This window comes from Condylura cristata, unplaced genomic scaffold (genome assembly GCF_000260355.1).
Source record: "Condylura cristata isolate star-nosed mole 26May11 unplaced genomic scaffold, ConCri1.0 scaffold00009, whole genome shotgun sequence".
NCBI lineage: Eukaryota > Metazoa > Chordata > Mammalia > Eulipotyphla > Talpidae > Condylura > Condylura cristata.
In genome coordinates, this window is record NW_004567110.1 from 49,279,487 (window position 1) to 49,299,219 (window position 19,733).

The following is a 19,733-nucleotide window of genomic DNA, read 5'->3' on the forward strand; positions in this document are numbered from 1 at the left end:
CCCCCCCCGCCTGCCTTGTGTCAGGTGTTTCAATAAATCTGCATTTCCCATTCTCTCTCTAAAAAGGGGGGTGCTTATTTGGATCAGCGCCACACTCTTTTGGTAAATCTGGTTGTTCTCATCCTTGAAACTATTTTATTCTTACATCAATGCACAGAGTGCCCAAAGCAGAAATCCAAGTAGGTCAAAAAATCATTGCTTGCAGAGTAGTATTTCGTTTTATAAACCAAGCTCTTGAGATACAGCCTGACCTAAAGAGAGCCTTTAAAGTGTTTTGTTTCTAACTATTTAATGATGGAAAATGTCAAAAATACACAAAAATAATAAGCAGAGCACAGTAAATCCTCTCACCATCATATGGCTTCAACAGTTACCAACTCATAGCTACTGGTTTCATCCATACCCTTTCTGAGCCTTCTTGTGATTCTTTTGAAGCTAATTTTAGGCGTGTCGTTTCATCCATAAATATTTCAGAGTGTATCACTAAAAAATAAGAAGTCTTGGCCCTCCCTGGTGGCGCAGCAGGTTAAAGCACAGCACTAAGAAGCTAAAGCCACTTCAAGCATGAGTTCCATCCCTGCCTGCCTGGGAGGTGACCACATGGCACAGCAGTCCTCTCCTGACTTGCCCACTGCTCCCCTCAGCAGTGCACTTCATTGATCTGCCTGTTCTGCTCCCCGGTCTCTCTCTGATGAATCCTCTCACCCTTCACATCTCTGGCCTGTACCCCAGTTCTGTATGAATAAATAAATAAATCTTAAAAAAAAAGGTCTTTTTAAAAATATAATTATAGTACCATTATCAGGCCTGTAACAGGAATTGTTTCTTAATATCAATTCAGTATTTCAATTAATTGGTGTTTATTTTCTTATATATCAGAATCTCAAAGTGCTACACATTATATTTGGTGATTACATAGTCCTTCCCCCTTGTTTTTTTTTTTTTATGGTTAAGAGATTGAGATTTATCTAAAAAATTTCCTGCATTCAGGATTTTGCTAATTGCATTCCTATTAGCAAAAAGTCCTCTGGGCCTCTCTCCTGATCTTGGGGTTCAGTCTCAGTGCTGTCACTGCTAAGGCCTGAGTTCAATCCATGCCACACAAAAATAATAAAAAATAAGTCCTTTGTCTCCTTTTATTTTCTGTAAACCATAGAGCTGTATTTACAGATTGGATTTAACTTCATTTTGGGAGCAAGATTACTTCATACGTGGCAGTAAACTCTTCATCAAACACTAAATAATGTTCACATGTTATCTTTTTTTAATATTAAAACAGCTACTGATGATCATTACCTGACCCATGACCTCATTTTAAATATAAATTAGCTTTTACCAAATCTTTTCTGGAAAGCAGAGCTGAATTTATATTTCTGGAACATCTAGATATAGGACTAGGTGCTTTCAGTTATATTAGTTTATTTAATTCCCACAGAGGTCTTGGAAGGTGGGTGCCATAATCTGTTCTTCAGAGACTAGGATCTTCAGTAGCTGAAGTCATACAGCCAGAAAGTGGTTGAAAATTAGATGTGTCTGATCCACATGATACCAAGTAGCTGTTTTGAAAAAAATCCATATTTTTTAATGATGCATCATTATTTTACATTCTTGTTTTTTCACAGTATAGGATTTCTCACCTGAGGTGTGGTCACTATTGTCTTCCCTTCATGTAGCTTTTTTGAATGAGGCCTTATTGCCATTAAATCACGAACTAGGACTCAGTTGTTACCCCACCAGCCTCCTATATTGTTGCTTATATTCTCCTCAAACATAACTGTTTTGGTCAGCTGCAGTGGCTTCTGAGAGCTTCACAATGCAGTGCTTTAACCTGTTCCACCACCAGGGAGAGACCTCCAAGGTTTTCTTAAAGGATTTTTAGTAATTTTATTTTTTAGTCTTGAGTTTTTAATTTTTCTGGAACTTAATTTCTGGTCAGAGATGTAATATAAAGATGCCATTTTAATTTCATCTAAATGGATAACTAGTATTCTATTTATAATTTATAATTATTTAGGTCTTTAAACAATTCTACTTTGACATGTTTTAAAATGCATGTACTGTTATAGTTAAGGTTTAGGATTTATGAATAATTACACATATATCAGAGTTATGTGTGTGCTCAACTTTTTCTTAAAGCTGAAATAGGTGCTCAGTCAAAAACTTTCAGAAACTGGTCCTCCCTGGTGGCATAATGGGTTAAAGGGCAGCACCATGAAGCTAGCTGTAGCTGCTTCAGCACAAGTTAAACAACCCCCCCCCCCCCCCCCCCCCCCCCCCAGGGAGGTGACCCACAAGGCCCAGGAGACCTTTCCTATCTCAGCCGCTGATCCCCTCAGTAGTATATTTCCTCAACCTGCCTGTTTTGTTCCCCACTCTGCCTCTGGTGAATTCTCTCACTGACCCTGCATTTCTGGCCTGTACCCCAGTTCTGTATGCATAAATAAATAAATATTTAAAAAAGAACTTTCAGAAACCACTGCATAGAACAGGAGTCCCATGAGGATAGTGATTAAGTCTTTATCTTCTAACACAGTGCTAAGGCCCTATAGGTCACATTATGTGTTTGAAATCATTGTTAAATAATTGAGTGAATGAAATTGCCATTTTCTGATTTATGTTTATTAAGCAACATTGCTATTGAGAAATCTGACATTCCTTCCAGCTGTATCCTGTGGCAAAATATCTGAAGCTAAGAACAATTAATCACTCATAATGACAGGTAATATAACTTCACTGGCGTCAAGTTCATACATTTTTTTAAATATGGGACTATAAGTTCTTAAAATTTTAAAAGACTTCCCTGTGGTATGTAATCCATTGGTGCTTTGGAAACCGGTAATTATTTTTGTGTGTGACTATAATCCCTGCTTTTTAATGTCAGTCACCTACACTCTATAATAGCAGTTTGCTGGGAAGAATTAGTCATCTCAATACTTTCATGTCAGAAGCAAGATTGATTATATTTAATTTTAGATTAAGAACTTCTAAAAGACAAAGACTACTAAACATAGTGCCAAAATCATCTCAATTGCTAGTCAAGAAAATTCCAAATTTCTTCTCCTTTCTATTACACAACTTAACCTTAGCAAAAATAGCAAGTTTAATTTCTTGGATTGTTGAGCTGTTTTTAATAACAATACCGAATGCAGGATGTAATTTCATTTGCCCAACCAAATGGGTTATGTTTAAATGAACTGTGCACTTTGGACTCTATATTTACTTTCGTACAGCTTTCTACATTTACAATTTCCCCCCTACTCCTTCCCTCACCCTCTTCCAGTAATTGATTGTTACAGATGAGGGTGGTACATCCACCACTGGACATTATGCATTATCTTTTTTCTTTTTATTCGTTGTTCACTCATCACTACTCCTTGTGTTTTTGAAAAACAGAAACCAAACCAGACTTGTTTTTGCTATAGGTCAAATGATGGTAAAAGTGACCATTTCTACTGTCTGCTTTGCTCCCATTTTCTACTGGAGTTTATTAGAAGGAAGAAATAACCTTCCTTGTACTACTAGAAAGCAAAGAAGTTCAAGCACAAGTAATCACTTGGCTTTTAAATTCGATTACTGCTTAATCAAAGTATTGGAGACAGTGCAGAATACAGTCCTGGCTGTTTACTCGAATGCACACTATTTCCCCAGAAGAGGCCTCTCAAATTCCTTCTGCTTTTAATAAAAGCTACACAGCACAATCAAACTTTTTAAAACCTCTGTTTAACCAGAGGTCTGTATACAATGGGTGCATTACTTTTACAATGTCCTGCACGACATACATTTAGACATGTTATTTTACGTGTTTTTTTTTTTTTTTTACATTTTGAAAGGACAAGTTTATTAGGAAAAGGGAGAAAAGGCGCACATATAGAAGAGGGTAGAACAAACATTATTTTTAAATCTATACCTAAACAAGACAAAAATATCAATGATTATCATACATTAAACAAATACTTTAAACCTTACTTTGATGTACAAGGCAGAAGATAATACTGAAGAATTACCTTATGACAAACCTGAGAAATTCTCTCTGATCACGTTTCTTGCAAGAATAAAAGAAAACTCGTTCCTCAAAGAAACTACTTTTAAAACAAAAAGCTGTATTTCGCGGCCTTTGCACTGCAAGACAGTGGATACTAACGAAAGCCAAGAAACGACCAACGCATTGTGTAAGTTCTTAGTAAAAACTCAAAAATACTGTTTCAAGGTTATGTAGACTCACAGAAGCGAATATTATATAATTGCTTTGTTAGGACTGATGGAGATGCCAGCGTAAAAACGTTACATTCGAATTCCTAAACACAGTAGCGAAGAGGTTCCTCGAAGTTTCCAAACGCAAGGATCAGCAATTGGCAACACACGATCGTTAACTCTGAAAGAATCAAGTTTCTTGGCTTTTAACTCCGGGAATGGAGTGTCCTTTGGGTCAATTCAGTGTTCCTGGATTCTCATTGGATACTTCCGTTCAACATTGAGTGTATTTCCCTAGGCCACCAATAAGCATGTTAGTCTAAGAAGGCTTTCGACGATTGGATGTCTTGACATCGCGTTGGAACGGTAATAGCCAATGGAAGAGCAAAAACAATAGAGGTGCCAGGGTCATGGGGGAGACTCCTTAGAGCCTGTCCGCGCCAGCGCTCTCGCACTTTGGTTCCTTGTGTTAGTCTGTCGTTTGCACTAGCCGAAGCCGAGGTTACGGACAGAAAGGACCGCTGCGCGCCTCGTGGGTCCCTCTACCACTGTCGATGTGGGCCTGATGTTGTTGTGGCCTCCTAAAGCTCTGGAGCGGTATGTAGGATCCAGGGGCGGCGGACAAAGCAGTGAAGCCAAGAAGGCCGCGGAAAGCGGGCCCCTACACCAAGTCTGTGAATTGGCCTGGGCGGGGGCGCTACACCTGCTTATTTATTAAAACCAGTGGTGTGTCACCCCCAAGCCCTTTAAAGCGCTGTGTTCCTCTGGGTCGCGTGAAAATGTTAAGTTTTGTTCACTTCCATTCCTTTTCCCGCAGTCCGGTATATTTATGAGCCTGCCGTTGTTGTTAGATGTCTCTTGGTTTTCGTGCATCAGACTTCCTGCTAAATGCAGGAGGCCTGGTTGTGTCTGACTTCACTCAAGAGTGTTCACATTTATTTATTCAAAAACTAAGTTCAAAAAACTTAAGGATATACGTACTGTCAACAGCTCTTTTCTCGGTAGTATACTGATCATGTATTAGGGCGGTGCAGAAACATACCCCAATATTTGGGGAAGTAGAAGGCCCCAGTGGATCAATTGGTTATTACCAGTGCTCTTCTTAATTCTTATTTGTTTTGAGCCTGAAAGCCTCTCAGGATTGTCTTAAGAAGAAACAGGCTCAAGGATCGGAGGTATATAGTTAGTTACAGTTAGTTGCACTACTAAGGGAAATGCAGAGCTGAACTCAATGCTTAAGTTATTATTTAACCCTAGCTTTACTGAATATTGACATGTTGTGGGTACGTGTAACCCCTACATCTCTTAGTATGTGAATAGATCTCAGCAGTTATTTGAGTTGGATGGTGTTTCTTGGTCAAAAGGAAAAATCTTGTAACGCCTCTGCCTAATTACAGGTGTTTAATATCTAGTACCTAATTCCTAGCCTCTTGGTGTGTTTCCCTGACTAGCACCACAGAAAGACCTCACCAGGGGGGTTGTTGGAAATGCAGACTCTCAGGCTTCACCCAATTTACTGAATCAGAATTTACTTTTTAATAAGATTCCTTTGTTCATGGTCTTTCTTAAAGTTTGGGAAGCATCTGTTGTCATATAATGATTTTTTACAGCTTGAATTAAAAGAAAAAAATAAAAGGTATGTGGTATTCTATTTGCTTTTTAATAAGACAGTAAATCTAAAGACAAGAAAACTGTGTTTTGTTTTCTCCCCAAGGTTTCCTCATTTGCTAATGAAGATGTGATTTTGTTTTTAATTTAAAAATGTCTGTTTTAAATTTTAGCTTACTAGCCAAAAATGAAAATGTAAATATCTAAATACTTGATTCAAAATAATCTTGTAAGATATCAGGCAGGTATTGCTTTTAAAAATAATAAGGCTAGAAAGGAATGTTAAATAGCACAGCTGACAAATAAAATGGCAGTAACCTTCTGTTCATTGACACAAGCTATGCATAGACTTTTTTAGACTCCCCACCCCTTTCCCCCATACTTTTGTTCATTCATCAAGGACTTCCAGTCAGTTTCTTTAGATGGAAGAAGTATATTTGCTACTTTGTGGAGTTTTGCCGTTCCAAGTTTTATTCAGATATTACTAACTATATTAAAAGAACATGCATTTGTGGATGATCGTAAAATTTTAATTACTCTTATTTGCACCAAGAGTCACCTAGTGTGCATTATGAAATAAGTTCTAAAAAGAAAAAATGAAATCAGATAAAATTAAATTATAACTTTTGGGCCTTACCTCTAAGAATTCCTAGTTAGGCCTGTAGTTGGCTTTGGAACCTGCATTTTAGTAATCCAACTTATTCTGATGTAGGCCACATAGATGTGTTCTTCTTTCATTGTGCTGTATATGTAAAATGCAGCTAGAAAACAAGTCTGCTGTAGGAAAAGCAAAAATTTTTTTTAACTTAATATTGCATATGTAATGGTTAAATTGTTATGGTTGCCATAAAATTGCTGAGGCCAGTATATTTAAAAAGCTTTGTAAAATTTATTTTGATATCTGCCAAACTTGAGAATAAGAGAGCATATGATAGAATGAGTACCAAAATACATAATTTAAAAATATTTCTTACAGTTTATGAAGACTAACAATTTTGCAAATGATTCTTGACTGTGTGAAATTGATAGAAAATTAACAAAAACACTAAATGTATCAAACATATGAATTGGGGTTAAATTCTAATTTTGCCTCACCTATTCCATTTTTCTGTATAGCTATGTTGAAAGACCTATGTAGTATCTGTGGTCTATAGGAATAATTGGTCATTTAACAGGATTCAGGCAATTCACAGAGTAACTTGGTATCATCAAGAAAATTAAAGCAGAAAAAGAAAAAACAAACTCTTAACATTGAGGAGTCATTTCCTGGCATTTTATTTAAAAACCCGAGTTATTTAGGGGTCAAACTTGTATGCCTTTCTTTGCTTCATTTTAAAGCCATAGGAAATGGCTGTACCTAATTGCAGCTTCTGCCTGTTTGTTTTTCTAGGATCTTTGATGTGTTGTATTTCCAGCCTTTTCCTAGGCAGATCCTGATTGAACCCATCTCCTTATCAGTTGAGCTTTGAAAATTGTAAGTTTTAAATATTTTTACTTTTGTTCATCTCAAAGCAATAGAAGACCAGAATTATTCACATTGAATAGTTAATCCAAAGCTCCTTAGATGAGAATGGAGCTTTCCATTTTGTAAGTGGACCATGACATAGAACTTTTTTTTTAAGATTTTATTTATACATACAGAACTGGGCAGGCCAGAGGTGCAGCAGGTGAGAAGATTCACCAGAGACAGAGTGGGGACCAGAACAGGCAGACTGACAAAGTACACTGCTGAGGGGAGTAGTGGGTGGGCAAGGAAAGGTCTACTATGCCCTGTGGGTCACCTCCCCAGCTGGGGATCAAACTCGTAAAATGGCTATGGCTAGCTTCATGGTGCTGTGCTTTAATCTGTTGCTCCACTAGGGAGAGCCCAACATAGAACATTTTTATTTGTGACTTGGTTCTTGGGCCTTTGAACCTATATCAGATCCACAGAGCCCATTTGGGATAGGATTTACCTTAGTTACATCACATAAAGCTCATGGGTTAGCTGACTTGCAAAAAGAAATATTCTGATGGTGATAATGGAGGCATCTAAGAGGTAGCATACCCTCTTAAGAGGCAGTGAACAATTTAGTCTTATCTCTATTCAGTCTGTTGCTTGTTTTAAAGTTATGTTTATTGCTGCAGTAATTTTTTTTTTTAAGAAAATTGCCTGTCAAATTCTATCATTTTTTCTTTTTATTTATTTATTTATTTATAAAGATTTATTTATTTGTGCATACAGAACTGGGGTACAGGCCAGAGGTGCAAGGGTGGTGAGAGAACTCACCAAAGACATAGTGGGGAGCAGATCAGGCTGACTGATGAAGTACATTGCTGAGGGGAGCAAAAGGTGTGGGCCATGAGAGGTTTGTCACACTATGTGGGTCACCTCCCTGGCTGGGAATCAAACTTGTGCTAAAGTGGCTTTAGCTTTGTAGCTGTGCTTTAACCCTCTGTGCCACCAACGAGGGTCCTAGGACTTATTTTAAAATGCACACTAGGTGACTCCTGGCGCTTTTACTCGCAGACTTAAAAAACAATAATTAATACACTTTTCCTAGAATATGACTTTTTTCTTTTGCTAAATAATGAATTAAAGAGTTTTAGTTGTGTTTTTAAAATTGGTTAGTTATTCCAAAACCATTTATTGAATAATACTATTTTACATTGATTTTTTTCCCCCCATGCAACTTAAAACTATCATTTATTAAGCATTTTCTATATGCTGGGCACTAATCTTCTAAGCCCTTCATGCAACTGTCATTTTATTTGAACTGTACACCATTAGTAGTTTCTATAATTAACTCCATTTTAGATTAAGAAACTGAGATCAAGTTTAAGTGATTTGCCTAATTTAGTTACCAAGTAGTGGAAACTGAGATCTAATCTGCTTTTTTATGTTTAATGTATATCTTTCCTGGGAAAAATATCTCTCAACCACTACTCCAAAAACTTGTGTAACGCAGACACACACACACACACACACACACACACGTGTGGATGCAACCACTAGTACTGCTATTATTACCTTTTTCTCGTGGAATGAATTAATCTTTTCTTTCTTTTTTTTTTTTGAGTTACAATATTGTTGCCATCTCCCTTCCCCAGTAGGGTTTGTTGTTGAAATTAGTATTAATTTATTAATTTGTGGATAGTACTTATACAGCTTTATATTCTCCTTAATAATATTCTATGAGGCCGGTTAGCTCACTTGGTTAGAGTGTGGTGCTAATAATATTCTATGTAACTTAGTTAATTGAAATTAGTATTTTTATCTTCTTATATGAAGCTTATTCTTTAGTGTTTTATTTCTTTGGCTTTTTTATGTTCAGTATGTAACTTTTTTTAAGATTTATTTATTTGTACATATAGAATTGGGGTACAGAACAGAGGTGCAGGGGCTGTGAGAGAATTCACCAGAGTCAGAGGTGGAAGAAGAACAGGCAGATCGATGAAGTGCACTGCTGAGGGGAGCAGCTGGCGGGTCAGGAGAGGTCTGTGGGTCACCTCCAGGGGTGGGGATAGAACTTATGCTGAAGTGGCTTTAGCTTCATAGTGCTGTGCTGTACCAAAGTGTACTTGGATTCATTTCAGTTTCAGTGATTTCCCAAACTTAACTTAACCTGAGACATAAGGCCAGATACCCTTCTTGACTTCTTTTTCACAACCTTCTTTGGTTCCTCCTTTTTCTAGATGATTTCATCTTTTCTGGACCCACTCTACTGGATTTTGTGTATAGATGGATAAGGAATCAAGCTATTAACTAACCACTTCGCCCTGAGGCACTTGTCTTAGACTCCAGAAATGTTCTAGAGAGGAAGAATATCACTGTTACTGTTACTGTTAGAGAAGTATAGCAAAGGTTACAAAAATTGAACTGTGAAGAGCTTGTTTATATTGACTTTAATATTGAAATATGTATTGCTAAGAAGGAATTTACTGAAATATTGGAGATGACATGTTCTTTAAATTGTACACACATAAATTGATTTTTTAGTCAATTTCTTTTGTTCATTTTAATTTTTTTAAACTAGAATTGCCAGTTTTTGTATGATTTATACTGATTTGTTTTTTTTTAAAGGTGTTGTAATCTTCATTACTTGACAAATGCCATGATTACCTCAGCAGTCTAGTTCTAATTTTGCAAACAATTTCTACAGAATTTAAGAAGAATTTGTTCATGTGTATGGCATAGAAGATGAATTCTTCCACTTCCACCATGAATGAAGAACCTGATGCTCTATCAGTAGTTAACCAGCTACGGGATCTAGCAGCAGATCCGTTAAATAGAAGAGCCATTGTCCAGGATCAGGGATGTCTGCCTGGCCTTATTTTATTCATGGACCACCCCAATCCCCCTGTTGTCCACTCAGCTTTATTGGTAAGTTGCCTTTAGTAATTTCAGTCTCAGTGTTACAGTCTAGCGATTGAGCAGAGTTCGAAAATGTTACGATGGCACAGTAAAAAAAGTAAAGTGCTATACAGCAAATAATAGTGTGTTCATGTATGTGCAAATATGTGTATGTAATCTTTTTATAAAAATGGAAGTATATCACATTGTTTTTACTCTGACACAAAAAACAGTGCACTACATGTGTGGAATATTCTACAACTCCCTTTTTTCACTTAATAAGAAATCTTAATTTATATGACGTTAGTACAGCTAAACAATCGAATTTAAAAGTTATTTTGTGACAGTTTTATCAGGTTATAATCATACTCCATACAACTCAGCTGTTTAAAGTATACAGTTCAGTGGGTTTTGACAAGTGTTCAGCCATCATTAGAGTCCATTTAGAATATTTTTATCGCCTTCCCTTTACCTGTTGCTCCCTCGCTCCCCCGCTGTCCTTCCTAAACAGCTGCCATTTGTCTATTATGGCAAAATGCCTAATATTTTTTACATAAATATAAAATAATTGGTCTTTATGGCTGGTTTCACTGACCTTTGTTCTTTCACTGAACAAGGTATTTTCAAGGTTCATCCATGTTGTGTCATATATCAATACTTCATGGCTGAGTAATATTCCAGTGTATGGATATGCCAAATTCTATTTATCTGTTCATCAGTACATGGATACGGCATTTGTTTTCATATAAGATGGAATGGAAAAAGAAGGAAAGGATAGGAAAAAAGAAAAATATACAGGATTATAGCTAATACTGCAGAAAGAAATACCATGTTATGAGAAATAACCATGTTATGAGGGACCAGAGAAACATGTCAAAGAACAACACAGGGCAACCAGGCAAATACCAAAATGTGGTGAAAGGGAAAATAATCTGGTTCTTGGAAAATAAATGAAGTTAAAAAGAATGGTAACTTGGGGAGAGCAGTAACTTACACATTAAAAGAGATATAAGGAAATTACCAGCCAAGTATAATATGCATGCCTGAATTGAATAAACCTGATTTCACTAAATCAACCATAAACTTATTTTTAAGGTAGTTTAAAATGAATATGGATTAGATAGTAGATGATATTAAGAACCTTTATTACCTCAAAGAGTATTGCTAAGAGTATCAAGAGGTTAAGTTAAAAAAAAAAATCTAGTGGGCCCTCCCTGGTAGCGCAGCGGGTTAAAGCACTGCACTGAGACGCTAAAGCCACTTCCGTATGAGTTCGATTCCCGCCTGCCCCAGAGGTGACAACATGGCGCGGCAGACCTCTCCTGACCCGCCCGCTGCTCCCCTCAGCAGTGTACTTCATCGATCTGCCTGTTCTGCTCCCCACTGTCTCTGGTGAATCCTCTCACCGCCCCTGAGCCTCTGGCCTGTACCCCAGTTCTGTATGTACAAATAAATAAATCTTAAAAAAAAAAAATCTAGCCTTTTCGGAATGTACTAAGTATTTACAAATGAAATTAACATATTCTCCGAGGTTTGCTGTAATGTATTCTGTATATATATGTATAAAAGATACATGAAAATGCTCCTTGGGTTGTGGAGGTAGGTCAAATAATGTTTGATAGTTGTTGAAGCTGAATGATGGTGATGGTACCACACATTTTCTCTATTTTAATGTCTTCTAAAATTTTAATACAGGTTTTTTCTTTTAGAAATTAAGCTATATAGTATAGCTTTCCCATTTTACTTTGATAAACGGAAGCTTTTTTTTTTTTGATTTGCAAGTATTTTTTTTTAATTTAGGTAACATTGATTTACAAGTTTGATTGTGTTTGAGAGTATAAACACTGGATTGTGCCACTTAGATGTGGAATATAGAAAAACAAGTGAAATACAGAGAAATAAGTGAGTATCTTAAAAAGTAATAGCCATTCTTGACAATTACACTTAAGCATATTTCCAATTTTAGATTTAGTAATGTAAATAACAAATAATAAATTATACATTATTTTTAAGAAACTGTTAAGTTTTTTGGTATCAGTTGATCAAATTGTGAGCCTTGCTTTAATAAGGTAAGGAGTGATGCGGAGCAAAAAGCTTGCCTAGAAAGTCTCACTTAACACAGTTGGCTAAAACCAGTTGCTGGAGCCCTCCCTGGTGATGTCATGGTTTAAAGGGCAGCCATATGAAGTTATCTGCATTTATTGCAGCATGAGTTTAATTCCTGGCCATGGAACTGACCCACATGGCATGGCAGACCTCTCCTGTCCAGCCATCTGCTTCCCTCAGCAATGCATTTCAGTATATCTGCCTGTTCTGCTACTCTACTCCCTCTCTGATAAATCATCTCACCACTATCCACCTCACCCCCACATCGCTGGCCTACACCCCAGTTCTTGTATGCATAAATAAAAAGATCTTTAAAAACATATAAAACCAGTTGCTGGACAATGGGACCTAAAAAGGTCTGCTTCCAGAGTTTCTAGATCTGATCTTCCCTCCCTTTCTCAAATTTTGCTGTTTTTGTTGAGCAATATGAATGTGGGTTTTCTTTTTTCACATCTTTTCTGTGGTGCATCCAATATTTTTTTTTTTAAAAGATTTATTTATTTATTCATACAGAACTGGGGTACAGGCCAGAGATGTGGAGGGTGAGAGGATTCACCAGAGACAGAGCAGGAAGCCAGAACAGGCTGATCAATGAAGTACACTGCTGAGGGGAGCAGCGGGCGGGTCAGGAGAGGTCTGCCACGCCATGTGGTCACCTCCTGGGCAGGCAGGGATCGAACTCATGCGGAAGTGGCTTTAGTTTCTCAGTGCAGTGCTTTAAACCGCTGCGCCACCAGGGAGGGCCAGCATCCAATATTTTTTATGGCTTCCCTAGCCAAGAACAACTCTGAAAAACAGAGTGTTCATGCCCTGCTACTTCCAGGCTACTAAACTATCCCTGCCAAAACTCCATCACAAAGTAGCACAGACTGGGTGGCTTTAGTACCATAGTTTATTTATTTATTTATTTTTTCACAATTCTGAATGCTTAGCATCTGAGACAAGGTGTCAGTAAGGCTGGTTTCTGCCAGATTCTCCTGGTCTCCTTAATGTTCATTTTCATTGTCACATGGCATCTATGTTTGTCTGTGTCCAAATGTCCTCTTTTGAACAAGGACACTAGTTATATTGAATTAGTGCCACCCTAAAAACTCATTTTAACTTAGTTACTTCTCTAAATACTCTATTTCCAAACAGCCACATTCTGAGAAAGTGGCATGTGAATTTGGGGAGGCAGTGACACAATTCAGAACAGTCACATGTATTACCTGGTCCCAGTAATGTGACTATTCATACTCTTCCTTTCCAGTGGTAGACCGGGGCTTATGGAATCAGGCTCTATCTCTGATCTTTTTGTTCTTTCTCACATGATGCTCTGCCCACTTGTATATCTTTTTTATTTTTATTTTTTTAACAGTTTATTTTTACATCATTTTGTACATTTTTTGTTTTTCATCTCAGTTGTAATCCCTGCGGGTTTCCCATCACCAAGTCACCCATGTGCCATCAACCATAGTCATAAACAGAAGCTTTAACAGTGATAACAGATATGAATAAATAGTAGTAACAAATGGAAAATTTGCATAGCCCATGCTTTGGTCCTATTTCTCTAATAATTGCTACAGGAGTGGGAAGAGAATTGAAGATTTGCAATAAGGATGAAAAGAGGGATTGTTGGTCTGTAGATCAGGACAAGGGGTTGAAGGAAACTTTTTAATAGGCTAGATTTGAGCTTGCTTAAATTTAGTAAGGTACAGGCAGTCACTGAAGTCAGAGAGGTTTAAGAAGCCCTCATTACACAGAAACTGAGAAAGGTGGCTAATGGCGGTTGTTCACATTGTGAGGCCTTCATTAGTGTGGTCCGACCCTGAGAGCAAGAAGTTAGATTTGCAAGGGTTGATTCTTGGCCTGGTAAATTGGACAGAATGACTACACTAGGTGTCTAGAATCTTGGTGAGATAGTGAATGAGATGGTGGACTACAGATGCGAGGCTGAGTAGAAAGGGAAGACATGTTTCATGGGGAAACAGAACTAATGTTCACTTGGAGGGATTTGTAGAGGGGTCAGTGGTGAAAGTTCTCAATGAAGTTAAACAGGTATGGTATCTATAATATGCCCCTCGTCACCCTCAGCCATCTATATCTTCATTTAATCTTTTCTGTTGCTGTATTAGCAATACTCTTTTGTTTGTATTTTAATTTTTTAGGTGATCTAGATTTTTCAGTATGCATTATTAACTTACAACAGTCTGATTTTATATAAATCATACACTGCATTATAAGAATCATACAATAGTATGTTTCATTTTTCTCTTGTCCTTTGTGCCATTTTTTTGTTGTACATTTTACTTACATTCAGTGTTGAAAAATCTATGGTATTTTTTTGCATAAAGTAACAATTATTAAATAACTTATACAGTCTCTTTTTAGGAGATTAGCATTTAAAAATCAAAGTTATATTTATCTTCTTACCATTCCTAGTATTCATTCTTTAATATAATTTCAGATTTCTGTTGGTACCTTTTTTATTTTTTTCTTCCTGGAGAAGTAACTTTTTTTCTATAATGCAGGTTTGCTAGTTAACTTTTTTCCTAATACTTCAAAAGTGTTTAATTGCTTTGTTTGTATGATTTTTAATATGGCTGTTGTATTTCTTTGTTCCTTTCTACATAGTAGCTTTTTCTGACTTCTTTATCACTGGTTTTCAGCAACTGATTTTAATGTTTAATTTAGATGGTTTTGTGTTTTGTTGTTTGTTGTTTTATGTGGGATTTGTTAGGCCTCTGCATCTGGGTTTAAATTCATAAAATATCTGGTTTTTTTTTTTCCCATTAACTTGGTAAATTGTCTTATAGTCATTATTTTCTCAGATGTCTGTTTTCCTTCTTACTCCTCTCCTGGGACTACAATATATATTAACATGTATGCTAGCTATTTCAGTCACTGTTGTACTGCTGTCTCTCTCTCTTTTTTTTTTTTAAGTCAGCCCCCCCACCATGCTTCAGTTTGCATAGCTTCTATTGCTATATTTTTAACAAGTTCATCTGATTTTTTTTGTTCCTATAGTATCTAACCTGCTGTTAATCCTAGCCCCTGTGCTTTTCATTTCTGATATTATGTGTTACAGTTGGTCATTTCAATATCATTCATTTCTTCCCTGACTATGCAGCTTTTCCTACTTTTACGAGTATATTTATAATAGCTGTTTTAATACCTTTATTTTTGATTTCACAATAGCTCATGGTCTTCTTTATTGTTTTTAGTGTGGGTCTAATATAGCTCTTATTCTGTGATGTCACTACTACTAAGGAGATGCTTCTGAGGATTCTCATACTCCTCAGGCATTTTCACCTCTGGCTGATGTGTCACAGACATTTCCCAGTCCTCTGTAAGCTCCAGGAATTGTTTTCCTTATTTACTGGTGGTTTTATTCCTTAACTCTGTGGTCTCTTACCCCCGACTTGTTTAAGTCAGCATTTAACCAAAGATTCTTAGGGACCTCCTTATAAATCTTTGGTGCTCTCTTGCTCTGTAGATTTCTCTTTACAAATTCTAACCACTTAGGGTGATTTCTGATACCATTCAATGCTTAAATCCTTGGTAGACATTGGCTGAGTGTCCAGCGGTTCAATTCTGACTCTTAATTGCATCAAAGTCCCTCAATTTAAGGCTGACTCCTAGAAGACTGCCTAACTTCAAATACCAGTTGTGAGGTTGGATCACCAGCACTATTGACTGACCAGCTATAAATTGGGTGTTCCTGACACCTTAAGTTCAATAATTTGCCAGAATGGCTGAAAACTCAGAAGGGCTCTTTATCTGTATTTACCCCTTTATTATAAAGGATAAATACAACTGGTAAATAGGGCAAGTCCTGAACTAAAACTCCTAAAGTTTTCTAGATCTTTCTCTCCATTCCTCCTTCCCTCTCCCTGCAGGTCAGTGGGTAGGATTGAAAGTTCATACTTTCTAATCACTTGATCTTGCTTGTCACCAGCCCCATTCTTAGGCAGTCTAACCTATGTCACTTATTAAAATAAACTCTTGGTGTGCTCAAAAGGGGCTCCTCATGAATAACAAAAATGTGTTGTTGCTCATATTCTGTCATTCAGAAAATTCCAAAGATTTTAGGAGTTCTATACCAGGATACTGGGAACAAAGACCAGATATTATCTGCAGGACCCCAGCCTCCCCATTTCTGATCTCTTTGTCCATAACCACTGGACTGCAGTGGGGTTTCCACTCTTTATGCTGCAATCTGGAGAGCTGAGCTGTAATATGGTAAACCTACCTCATCACTTCTCTCAGAGATTATGGCCTGTCTTTCGATGTCTAAAACTGGCATCTAATATATAGTGTTCTGTTTCTAATTTTTTCAATGGAGGAAGGACAGCTCCCAAGGCTGCCCTCTACTTTATGACTAAAGTAGAGGTTGTAGAAGTAGTTTTAGAAAGGACAGAATATTGTAGTCAGAGAGATTGTAAAATTTATGACTTCATAGGTGGAATTGAACCCTTTTTGGTAATGAGCAGGCACAGTGGAATGAAGTCTAAAGGACAGCAAGATTTTGAATGTGGTAGTCCATCGAGTCCCCTGAAAATCAGGAGCAAAATCTTAAGTGATTGCTGAAGACTAGGAGGTACACAGATGGTAACAATATACAGGTATACAGGGGACATGACATCTCTATAAAGAAGCAGCATGTAAGGGAAATACTTGTAAAAATGTAAATAGAAAAGCATCCTAGGAAAGTTGGCTTAACTCACTAAATAGACATTTCTGAGTCTGTCTTTTATTTTAGTAAGAAAATATATTTAAAAATGCAGTGTAAAACTAGAATTTTTCATTCCACATAGGTGCTGTATGCTTTGTCCTTCTCAGCAGTTTAATTAATAAGTATATAAAGTGTCTAGGGAAATGATGGCTATTGGACCTACTCCTTAAAATTAATAAGTAGAATATTGTTCTTTGTAGCCTTGTCAAGATGAAATGAAAATAAAACCAAAACGACTTCATTTTGACCTTGCAGAGGACCTTTCGTTTCAAAGAGCAGATTCAGCTATTGCAGCTGAGAAGATCATTTTTCCCTCAGGGAATAGCGCTGAGATTTCAAGAAGTTTCTAAACATTTCAGAACCTGTTTCTAAAAACAAAATTTCTTTTTCTATTTTTTCTCACAGTATGTTAGTAGTGTGTGTAATTTTGAATAGTCTGGACATGTGAATTAATTTATCACTGTTTCTGTGTAGGCACTTCGATACTTGGCAGAATGCCGTGCTAACAGAGAAAAAATGAAAGGAGAGCTGGGTATGATGTTAAGCTTGCAAAATGTTATACAGAAGTAAGTACAATAGACAGTATCTCCTAAAGCTGAAAATGGATCTTCTTGTTAAATGTATACTGATTGTTGATAAAGTTTAACTGAATTTTTAATAAAAAGGCATACTTTTAAAAATTATTGAATGCTGATATTAAAATAGTCCTGAAAATTCATAGATGTTATTTAAGGACATTGTTATTTGAAGATCTGCTGTGTAGTACAGAATTCTTTCCAGTCTTATTCAGAAGAATCTTCTTGAGTCTCTATACTCTAAACATTATTGACTGGCTAAGGTGACTAGTTTTGGCTGTGTCCTGACTGATGACCTGTACTAGCAAAGAGGGTTATCAGCTTAATGTCCAGACTTCGATGGCAGTTTCTTTCTACTCCCTTTCTCCATTCAAGCCTCCCAAACTTGCCTCTTGGGCAACAAATGGCAGCTTGGTTTATTAAAGTCAGCAATGATACTATGACAGGAATGTCTGGCTTTACTCCTTTGGTGGACCTTGCTGATTTTCTTCAAGGCTAGAAAGTAAAGGTTAGTGTTTTGATGTTTCCACATTTAGAAGTAAAATGTCACTGCTTTCTAAGACTTATCTTAGTTTTCTTTGTATCTTGAACTAATGCACAACATGGCTGCTTTTTAAACTATAACAGGCAATTTATTGGATTTTTAAAACATACTTTGCAGTTTCTTTGGCTTGAGGACCACAAAAGTTCTTTATTTCCCAAACACTGTAAATTTAAACTATGTCAGTAGAGAATCATTTAAGTTGGCTTCCAGGCCTTCCTGTTGGCATAAGGGATTAAGTGTCAACACTATGAAGCTGTCCGCAGCCACTGTAGCTCCTTAGATCCCCATCCAGGTTGCCTGCCCACCTGGCTCAGCAGACCTTGCCTATCTTCCCTGTCGCTCCCCTCAGCGGAGTATTTCAGTCAGTCAGTCTGCATGTTCTGCTCCCCACTCTGTCTCAGGGAATCCTCTGACTCCCCTGCACCTCTGGCCTACACCACAACTCTTGTATGCATAAGAAATAAATCTTTAAATAAATTGGCTTCTGACATAGCATGGGTTTTTTACTGGGAGAGGTTTTTTGTTTGTTTGTTTAAATTTTATTAACACAACCACCCCCCCCCACCCACCACCACGAGTTTACTTAACAATTTGTTCTCATGGAGTCAACGACTTAATAGGATAGGATAGGATGTCTTGGTCTTTGATGGTAATCTAGACTGAAGGGGTTTTTTTGTTTTGTTTTTAATCAGGTATCAGTTAAGAAGCATTAGAAAGTATTGATAGCTAGCTATTGAGGTCATACCATTGTAAAAATTTGGATTCTAGTTTTGACTTGAGAAAAGTAACCGTACACTTAATTTCCTTATCTGTAATCCTAGAGTAACACCTGAAAAATGTGATAATACATGTCAGAATGCATTGCAAATTCTGAAGTGTTTAAAATAAAAAGTTACCTTCTTCCCTAGTATGCTGTAATGCCAGCTAACTATTTCTAACTAGCATATTGGTTCTACTAGAAAGTGAAAGATTTAATCATAATATGGAAACTTCTGTTGGATTTCTTTATTTGCTTGATGAGTTTGAGATTGTGTGTATTTAACAGGCATAATTATTGCAGGATTATAAATAAAAATAAGTGATTAAAAATGTAAGAAATTATATAAAAAGTAATATTAATACATTAAAATATATTGTAAATTTGAAATTTTAAGATTTAGAGTAAGTTTTAGCAGTATCATTGATTTGATCGATAGACTAATGTTTATGATTATGTTTGTATGCAGGGTGGGTGTGTGTATATAAGTGAGTGATACAGCTACAAAATAGTAGGGAGACTACCTGTATCTTTGTTGTGGAAATGGTATGTCAAATATTATCTTGGCATACAATCTGGGAAGGAGATCCTGAGAGAGTGTTAAAAATGGAGGAGGTGGTTTATAGTGGGATAAAGTCTGCAAAGATAAAGAATTGGATAGAGACAGTCTTTAGACTACAGTACATTACAGACATCTGGCAAAGGAAAATGGAAAGGAAACTGAATAGCTACATGGAGAGTCTTAAATTATATTACAGATCTGACAGCCACCCAATGGAAAGCTTGTAAGTGAAGATTGTCCTGTAGAGGAGTTTGGCAGAGGTGGCCAGTTTCCATGCTCCTGCTGCTAAATCATTGACTGGGGCCTTTCTAGGAAAAGCGAGGTCTCAGATTGAATGGTCAGT

The 19,733-nt window shown here is 36.8% G+C and overlaps 1 protein-coding gene across 2 annotated transcripts in view; it reads left to right on the plus strand.

Annotated features, from left to right (window-relative positions):
* Nucleotides 1–4,632: 4,632 nt before the first annotated feature.
* ARMC1 (armadillo repeat containing 1) overlaps nt 4,633–19,733 on the plus strand; it is a 26,997-nt gene continuing 11,896 nt past the window's right edge. The window contains exons 1-4 of one of the 2 annotated variants that reach the window (XM_012723085.1): nt 4,633–4,788; nt 7,190–7,273; nt 9,863–10,162; nt 17,427–17,518. In XM_012723085.1, the coding sequence (XP_012578539.1) occupies nt 9,980–10,162; nt 17,427–17,518 (275 nt within the window). In that variant the 5' untranslated portion in view covers nt 4,633–4,788; nt 7,190–7,273; nt 9,863–9,979. The remainder of the gene's footprint in view (nt 4,789–7,189; nt 7,274–9,862; nt 10,163–17,426; nt 17,519–19,733) is intronic. The other variant, XM_004679840.2, reaches the window with a different exon arrangement.